The sequence below is a fragment of the Periplaneta americana genome, chromosome 10, assembly GCF_040183065.1.
Source record: "Periplaneta americana isolate PAMFEO1 chromosome 10, P.americana_PAMFEO1_priV1, whole genome shotgun sequence".
Taxonomy (NCBI): Eukaryota; Metazoa; Arthropoda; class Insecta; order Blattodea; family Blattidae; genus Periplaneta; species Periplaneta americana.
In genome coordinates this window covers 84,899,666-84,909,764 of record NC_091126.1, presented here as the reverse complement: position 1 = coordinate 84,909,764, position 10,099 = coordinate 84,899,666, and the positions used below count along the sequence as shown (strand labels likewise).

The 10,099-nt window shown below is 34.7% G+C and overlaps 1 protein-coding gene across 1 annotated transcript in view; it reads right to left on the bottom strand.

Moving 5' to 3' along the window:
- Window positions 1-303: 303 nt before the first annotated feature.
- The window catches only part of LOC138707847 (dynamin-1-like protein), a 65,175-nt gene continuing 55,379 nt past the window's right edge, over window positions 304-10,099 (bottom strand). The window contains exon 13 of the mRNA XM_069837826.1: window positions 304-1,627. Coding sequence (XP_069693927.1) covers window positions 1,571-1,627 — 57 coding nt within the window. The 3' untranslated portion in view covers window positions 304-1,570. The remainder of the gene's footprint in view (window positions 1,628-10,099) is intronic.

The window sequence follows — 10,099 nt, the reverse complement described above, 5'->3', positions numbered from 1 at the left end:
GTTTGTTAATGACTGAATTGCACAGAACATGAAGAAATTCACTGTGACATGCATTCCACTACCGCTTGACCCCCGCTAACTAACGTCACACTAATTCTGAGAACTCATTCTCCTACGCTAATGGTGGCAAGCCAGAAGTTAAAACTATTGCATTGGTGCTTTGAAGGACGAGTACATTCCTTCAATAAAATTTTATATTTTGTGTTGTGTTCACCTTTAATGAACTAGACACAGGACAGGAGAAAAGGCAGTATTCCACAAGTATGTGTCATGATCTGGGAAAAAAACGAAACCTCAGAGTCGTAACAGTTAAATGTATATGTATTTCTTTTCAAATAGAAACCTGTATATTTTAAATGTTCATATTTACAAGTACCTTAAAAGTATAGATTTAGTAGTGAAAAATGGGTTACCTAATTAAGAGCAAATACGTACTGTTGGGTTGAAAGAAACACATTGTAACATTAGTAGTTTTCATTAAATACATTTTTACATGAACAATGTGAAAGAATAACATGTTTTAAAATGTCAAGGGAATTCCTTTGTAGTTCTTCATTGTAGAGAAAATTTGAAGGAGTATTCATGGGAAATATCTGTGCAAATATTTGATGATATTAAACTTTTAATTCTCCTAATACACATTCATATAGCTAAATACATGTTTTTTTACACTCAGGCATAAGAAATCTATATTAAACAAAAAAAAAAAAAATGAATGTAAAATACTTTACAATTAGTAAGACTGTGCAAATTTGATTCAGTACAAATTGTCATGAAACCAGAAACTGCGCACACACAAATATTTAAATTAAGTACAGACTATGTAACAATTATTCATTACTTCTATCAAACTTTCAAACGCAATATTAAATTTGGCAACAAAGAGTGTGGAGAGTCTAAGGAATGCTCTAAGTGAAACACTCGCTACAGCTTAAGAATTTTTCTCGTATCTAGGACCTAATCAACAACCTAATGGTCCACTACACATCAGCTACATCACACATCAGCACCAAGAATCTGTGTGCCATCTCGTTGGGAGGACTCGCTTGGCTCTGTATCTGTGACTAGAATGTGAACAAGCTCTTTTACAAAGGGTGCAAATGCCGCACAGTCGCGTATGGATTTAAGTCCATATACCAATTAATAAGCAACGTATTTCTTTTATAAAATTAGGTGGGCAGATGGAAAATCAACACCCAAATGCATTCAAAATTATATTTTTCATATAAAAATAAACTTGGTTTGTTCAGTTTTCATTCTCCTCTTGCATGATCGTATTTCAAATTATTATAGTAAACATAAAGAATACCTAACAGAGGCTATTACCAAACGTCTAAGGTAAGCCTCAAATGCCTGTCAGTTTCACTGCTTATTTATAGAAGTAAAGTATATTTAAACTTCACGTAAATTTTGCATATTCCTATGTAGTCCATCAATAATTTATTACTATTCTCCCAGACATTTACACAAATTTTCTGGTTTAAAGTAATATAAATAGTGGAAAAGTTCCATCTTTTCTTAGGAATACTTCTCAAGGTCGAGAGAGCGGGATGTCGCCCTCAGACATGTCTCACCACATGTGTGTCTCACGGATTTCACCGATAATGTGTCCAGCTTGCTGTAATGCCTGAAATTAAAACAAAACAGTTGAAGTTCATAAGTAGGCCTGAGAAATACATGCCATTATACTACCAGTGCACTTCGTGCGCCTCTGACTTTGAGTATGTCTCAGAGTTGGGGTGAGTTAACGCAGTGTCTTTAGTTCGTTTGAACTTATGCTTATAATTACTGCAAGTTAGTCCTCAGCATTTGGGTGGTTGAAAGCCACTCCTTTGACTTTGAACACAACTACCTGCTAAAGAAAAATTTAAAGACACCATTTTCTTTGTCAAAGAAAAATTGCACTACTTTAAAGACATTTTATTTTCTGTCTGTAAAAAATAAACAAAATAAAAATTGACAAGTATCAGCCTTATTATTTCACTTTGTTAATATGATGGTGTGTTACATTTTTGTTTTACATAATTTTTCATTTCATATATTGTTGCAATGAATAACAAACAGCATTTTCAAATTTTCAAAGGAGAATGATCGCCTGCATCTAGAAAAAACAGCCTTACATCTAGGAAAACTTCGTTCCACTTCTGCAGAAACAATGAGGACATATTTGAAATATTTTACACAAGCATTATCTATCTCAAAATCTGTATCATTATTATAAATTTCCTCATTTGAAATTGTCACAAATTTTACATAGAGCTCAATATCCATAATGTTTATCCAGTATTTTTTTCATCTTGTTTGCTACATTTTTCCCTGTTTCGTGTTCCAACTATTTGGTTCGTCACAATATCATTGACTACACGCTATTTTATATCTTAGAAAATACACCTAATATGCCAATGACAAGTATCAGCCTTATTATTTCACTATGTTAATATGATAGTGTATTACGTTTTTGTTTTACGTAATTTTTCATTTCAGATATTGTCGCAGTGAATAACAAACCACATTTTCAAATTTTCAAAGGAGAATGATTGCCTGTTGTTAAGAAAAAAAAATAAAAAAACAGCCTTACATCTAGAAAAACTTTGTTCCACTTCTGCAGAAACAATGCGGGAATATTTGAAATATTTTGCACAAGGATTATTTATCTCAAAATCTTATCATTATTACAAATTTCCTCATTTGAAATTAAGTCACAAATTTCGTCCTCGGCATCTTGCTATTATTCTTCTTTACAGGACGTTGAATGTTGCCTGTTATGAATAGCAGTATTCGGTCGTAATTTAACCGATTAACTAAGTTCACTGCTGAACGAAACACATGAAATCCCCCACCCCAACAGAATTATGCACCAGTACCTAAAGTCAGAGGCGCATGAAGCACAATGTAAAGGCATACAACTCTTAGCCCTAGTTATAGGTCCTAAGTTCCCAAAATTGCATGCTGAAACTCAATTTATTAACTATTTCCTTATTCTAATTTTCGTTTGTGTGTGAATGGCATACTGCTAGTTGCATGACGTGATTTGGAAAATTGGGAATTGTAATCTTATATCCGCAAAGGAAACATGGTGTTGTGTATGAACTTCAGTAGTTCAGTGGAGGCTTTTACTGTGTCCTGTCATGGTCTAAGGCAATAGTTCCCAAAGTGGGGGTCATGTAAAGAGCTGGGGGGGGGGGGGGAGTAGCGAGATGATTTACCAAATGAAACAAAAACGTCTTATTAACATACATTTATTTTGCATTTAGAAACATAACAACGTTGAACATAAGATCAAAAAAAATCTTTCAGTGGTAATAAAGTAAAAAATAATTAATGTGATAAATGTGCCTGTTTTTCAGAATGCAGCCTCTCAAATTTGGACGAAGTATTTTATACACACAGAGGCAGAGCAGGTAAACTATTATTAAGAGAAATTAAAGTTAAATGACGGAGTCCATAAACCTTGGAGAATATAGACTGAAGTTTCCTAGGGGCCGATAGAATTCAAAATTGACACAGGAGCTGACGTAATTGTTTTTCCTTGCAAAAATTAAAAAGAAAAGAATGGTTTTCTCATATTAGAATGCTTCAAACTGCTGCTAAAATGTTTGGACTGGCCAGGAAACCAATTAAGTGAATAGAGAAGTTTCCTGCTGAAATGCAAGATGGAGATAAAACAGTTTATGAAGAAGTTTTTGTGATTGCAGGCAGACAGAAGCTTTTGTTGAGGAGGCCAGCTATTGACAAATTATCATTGCTTAAAAAGTTGGTAATTTGATGGATGTGGAATTTATCTCCGATAAATATCCAAAGTTATTTGATGGTATAGGGAAAATGAAAGAGAAATATCATATTTCCTTTTCTTTACGGAACCACATGCCATTAACTTCCCAAAACGTATTCCTTTACCTCTCCGAAATGAAGTTAAAAGGACTTAGTATGGTAAAATAAGGCAACAAAATAAACCAAAAGAATGGGTTGTTGGAATGGTAGTTGTGCCTAAACCTAATGTGATGTTAGAATTTGTGTTGATAATACATATTTCATCCATGTGGAGTTGATTTCCTATCGGGCGTCTCCCCAGGTGATGGATAGGAGAATGCTCACCAGACATGGCATGTACCGGGAAAATAAAATACACGGGGTGGACCAAAATCAGCACTGCTGCCTTGCAGTTAGTAGTTAGTTCTACTAAGGCTAGGGGAAGAAAACCCTGATAAAAAATAACCTGGTCCTCCATGTTGGGGGTTGATCATAGGGTCGACTCCTCTATATTGGAAAACAAAAAGGTTATGAATCCTCAACAAAGAAGAAGCTGGACAGATAAATGGAAACGACCTAGGAATGGGAAAGTATTAATGCAAATGGCAATATGGAATATAAGAAGTTTACTTCAGCCAGGGGCAAGCAGAAGCCTTGAACAATTAATTAAATACAAGGTGGACGTAGTGGCTTTACAAGAAATAAGGTGGAGAACTATAGAAGTAGTAAAATTAAAGGAATATATACAGTACTATTCAATAGTGATAGTAAAGATAATAGGAGAGGCACAGGTTTTTTAATTAGAAACAGATTCAGAAGTTCAGTAACAGGATACAAACCAATCAGCGATAGAATATGTGTACTTAGATTAAAGGGGAAATTTTTCAATATAACCCTAATTAGCATACATGCCCCAACTGAAGACAGCTCTGAAGAAGTAAAGAATAATTCCTTTGGAGACGTTGAAAGAACATATGATCGGACACAAAAACATGATGTGAAAATGGTATTAGGAGACTTCAATGCAAAAATTGGCAAAGAAGACTCACTCCGACCAATAATAGGGATGCATAGTAAACATGACATGACAAATGAAAATGGGATTAGAATGGTTGATTTTGCCGCTACAAGAAACATGGTAGTAAGTACCACATATTTCGATCATAAAGGAATACATAAAGAAACTTGGGTATCTCTGGATGGGAACAATAGAAATCAAATTTGATCATTTAATTATAGACAAGAGACAGGCAATGGACATAATTGATGTAAGGAGTTACAGAGGAGCAAAATGTGGATCTGACCATTATTTAGTAAGAGCGGCCTATTGATAGAAGTTAACAACAAATACAAATTGTACAAAGGAGAAAATCAATACTTATAATATAGGAAGGTTAGAAGATGAAGAAATTAAGGAACAGTTCAAGGAGAAAATAAGTGATAGAATAAGAGAAAAGAATGGTAGTGATATTGAAGGAAAATGGAAAGATTTGAAAGTAGTAATGCAACAAACTGCAGAAGAAGTATTAGGCTGGAAACAGAGGGAAGAGAGGAATGAATGACACGATTCAGAATGTAAACAAGCCACAGAAGAGAGGAATCAAGCTCAGATGAAAATTCCACAAAGAACTACTACGTCAACATCAGAAGAACACTCACAGAAAAGGAGTATAGCAAAGAAAATATGTAGAAAGTAAAAGAGACAATATGAGCTAGATAAATTGAAAGAAGTACATCATCATTATGAGGCTAAAAACACAAGTTCTACAAGTAAATAAAACAGATAAAGACAGGTTTCCAAAGTACAATGAACATTATAAAGGATAAGGAAGAAAATATTGTGACAGGTCAAAAGGAAATGCTAGATAGATGGGCAGAATACTTTCGTGAAAAACTTAATAACGAGAGAAGTAGAATTAGTGAAATGAGGTGGATAAATCTTGAGAATGGTGAAGATGAAGAAAGAAACCCAGCTCCCAAAAAGAGAAGAAATCGAAGTGACTATAGTATGCCTGAAAAATAACCAATCACCTGGATTGGATAATATCTCAGCAGAAATTTTTTAATCTGGAGGACAAAAAGTAGTAGAAGGTATACATGGATTTCGGCAATATGGGAAAAAGAAGTAATGCCTTGTGAATGGTTTAAAGCTATGGTATGTCCAATATACAGAAAGAAAGGAGATAAAATTATCTGTAATAACTACAGAGGAATTGCATTGCTTTCGGTAGCATACAAAATACTGTCAATAGAGATATTTGACAGATTAATTAAATGAGCCGAAAAAACTATTGGAGAATACCAAAGTGGATTTAGACCAGGGAGATCCACAATTGATCACATGTTTAACCTTCGAATAGTTCTAGAGAAATGTTATGAAAATGATATAGACCCACATCATCTATATATAGAATTTAGACAAGCATATGACACCATTATAAGATAAGAGGCCCTGGAAACAATGAACTGGCTGGAAATATCTGAAAAGTTAATAAGGTTAATAAAAATGATATGGAAGGATTCTATATGTCAAGTGAAAATGGGAAAAGAACTATCGGAAGACTTTGTGGTATATAATGGAGTACATCAAGGTGATCCACTCTCCCCAGTTGTATTCAATTTAGTTCTTGAAAAAGAAATTACAGCCATCAAAACAAATTCTGGAGGCACGATTTATAACTGTTTAACCCAGCACATAGCATATGCAGACAATATTGCCTCAATTGCAAGAACAAAGGCAGTGTTAGCAGGATCATTACAAGAATTTGAAGAAGAAGCAAGAAAGTTAGGTTTGGAAATAAATTAAATTGAAACTAAATATAAGAAAACTTCTAGAAGATTGGTAGAGAAGCACAAGTTTCAAATATTTAGGCACAATGATAATAAATCATAAAGACATAACGACAGAAATAAAACAAGAATAATGGAAGATAATACAGTAGATGTCTATTTGGGCTCGGAAAACTATTGAAATTTAGCTCACTATCTGAAAAAAAAAAAGAAAATCATTTACCAAACCATTATAATGTCGGTAGTCATGTATGCCAGTGAAGCTTGGGTTCTAACAACAAATAATGAAAATATTTCAGCAGTTTGGAAGAGGAAAGTTCTCAGAAAGATATATGGCCCTCATTTCGAAAATGGTCAATTCAGAAATAGAACCAATAAAGAATTATGCATGAGGAGCCGAGCATAGTTTCCTTTATTAAGAGAGGCAGACTCAGATGGCTGGGACATCTTGAGCGTATGCCAAAACAGATTACCCAAACGAGCATTATAAGGACACCCAGGAGGAGCAAGGAGAAGAGGATGACCAAAGTTGAGATGGCTTCAGGACGTGGAGGATGACCTGCAGAGTTGGATGTAGGAGATGGAGACAACGGGCACAAGACAGAGACGAATGGTTTCAGTTGATTGAGGAAGCCCAGGCCCTTTATGGGCTGTACTGCTACATATGAATGAATGTATACACATTTCAACTGTTCTATTAACAGAGAAAAAGATTAATTTTGCCAACAGTTGATGTAATTCTTTTGAAGCTCAGAGGGGTAAAATATTTTTCTAAATTTATTGTCGATCAGGTTATTATCGAATTTCTTTAAGTTCTGAATGACAAGAATTTACAGTAGAAACTCGATCATCCATCCCTTGATTAACCGATCATTGGATTATCTGACAGTCTTCCTGCTTTTTTCCATCTAATTCATCACGAAATAATTGTAGCTAAAATTCGATATGTATTATTCAATATAAAAGCTCTAGCAAGAAACTTGCGCTGCAGGACGTCAAAATAGAAGAGTGTACAACTACCTCTTCCTTTGACATTCTGTTGCCATCCACAGCAGTTGACACCCTCACTCACTCCTCACATTCCAATGCAAGGGCTATAAACTTGAAAAATAGGAACTTCCAAATGAATTTCAAGGGTTTGAAGAAAATGATGACAATGGAAGAACAATGGAAGAATACACCATATTAATGGGGGACATTACAAATTTGGTGGAGGAAAATTACCAATTCTTTTATGTGAATGAATAAAACATCAATTCAGTGGCTAGATACATAGTTGGCGCATTCCAGGCACGAAATAAAATGAGATGATGACATTAATGCTGACCTTGCATATGAAGTTACAAGTGTGACAATGAGGAAAATGGAGCAAAAGAAGCGATAGTGCTTGAATTGAGTGTCCCATTACAAACTGCATTTGAAACACTGAGATTCCCATGAGATTTTAGGAGCAAGAAGATGACATTTCATTCCTGGACACTGTTTATTTCGGAGAATTAAAATGGACATCAGAAAATTAGTGCATGTAATGAAGTTGAGAAAAATATAATAGACTTCTTTAAAAGAACATAAGTATAAGATAAAAACAAACAGAACGGATTATCCATCTTTATCGAGTAACTGTTCTTCCTCTACCCTTCATTATGACAGATAATCGGGGTTCAACTGTACAAGTTTTATAACACCGTTTGGAAGACATTTTTACAAATATTACCAATGAGTGTTACAGGTGCACCAGAGGATTTTCGCAGAAAAATAACAAAAACTCTTGATAGCTATGAGGATATTTTTATACTACTGGATGACATTAATTTATGGTAATAAGCTAGACCAACATAACATTACACTTCATCTCGTTTTAAGTCAGTTGGAAGAGGAAGAAGTTGCTTTGAATAAGGAAAAATGTGAGTTTGGAGTTTCTGCATTGAAATTTGTAGGTCACATTATAGGGTGAAGGTCATTGTAAAAATGAAGTCCTAGTAACGTAATAGAATGTCGTCGATTTTTGGGCAAGGTAAATCACCATATGAAATTTTCCCCTCAAACAGCAACAATGACAGATCCTTTACGGAAATTCCTATGAAATGACGTTGAATAGTACTGGGATATGACTCACGAGAAAATATTTGAGAACAGTAAAGCTCTATTATACTCCGATCAAGTTTCGATATTTTACAATCATTACAGAGAAACTAGAGTATCAGCTGATTCGAGTACCATTGGTTTAGGAGTAATATTAGAACAAAAGTTGGATTCAGCTGACTGGAAACCTGTAATATATGATTTGCAAACTCTTAAGGTACAGTCACACGTTGCTACTTTTGTAGTGCTGTAGTACAAAAAACTGTGCAACTCTCATACTGCAACATGTGAACAACGGTGCAACCTGAAAAATAGCAGCTGCCGAACCTGCTGACCACTACTTTTTCATGTTGTGTGCAGCTTAAAAGTAGAGACGTGTGAACAGGGTTCTCAGGGTTGCAGCCGCAGCATTTTTGATATCGGTTTTGTTGAAACTTTTGTTGCAGTTGCGACCAGTGTTGTCACCCAAATGTGCCAATGATACTTTTATTGTTTGGATATATTTTAATGTTAGATGTGATGAAAATAAATGATTTATAACAGTTACTAAATGTACAACATAATCAGTGTATATTTGATGACGATATAATTCATTTTTTTAATTTTCCATAGTGTAATTTCAAACAGAAGAGTTACCAACATTGATTACGTGAATATGGTGTTGGTTATCATTTAAGTATATAGGCGTTTTTAATAGCTTTATAGTAAAAATAATGCCAATTTCTGAACATTAGTTAGGACAGAAAAGCAAATAATACAAAAGTAAGCTATTGTATGAGTTTCATAATAATCCGAACATAACCACAAAAAGTATATTGAAAAGTAACAAGGAGATGAAAACCTGCAGCAAGACTGCGGCTGCAAAAGTAGTGCCTTGTGTGTGAACAGGCTCGCAACTTCCAGTTGCAACTTTTGCGGCACTCAGGTTGTGCAGCACGAAAAGTAGCATGCAGCGCACAACTTTTGGATTACATGTGAACACGACATGCAACTTTTGCAGCTGCAATACAAAAGTTGCGCAGCAAAAGTAGCGACGTGTGACCGTACCTTTACAGATACCAGTACTGAATAGAGATATTCAAATATTGAGAGGGAAGCCCTTACTGTTACTTGGGCTTGTGTTGATAGGTTGTCCTTCGTAGGCTAATTCAAACAGATCATCACCCTCTTTGCACAGTGCTAAGTAAAAAACCTAATGAAGAATTAACAGCTCAGATACAATGATTCCGAATGTAAATGTCATTTAATTATGAAATTATACATAACCCAGGATGCAAATGCAGACATCTGATACATTATTCTGTGGACCAATTGGAAAACCTCAGCTCGTGGAAATCACAACATAATGACAAATACAGGAGATTCTTACACAACATTACTGAAGTCCGAAACCAATAAGTGGGAAGTTGATAATTTTACCAGAATATCTTAATTGGACAATGTGACACTTCCTGTTTCTTACAAGACCAAAAGTGAA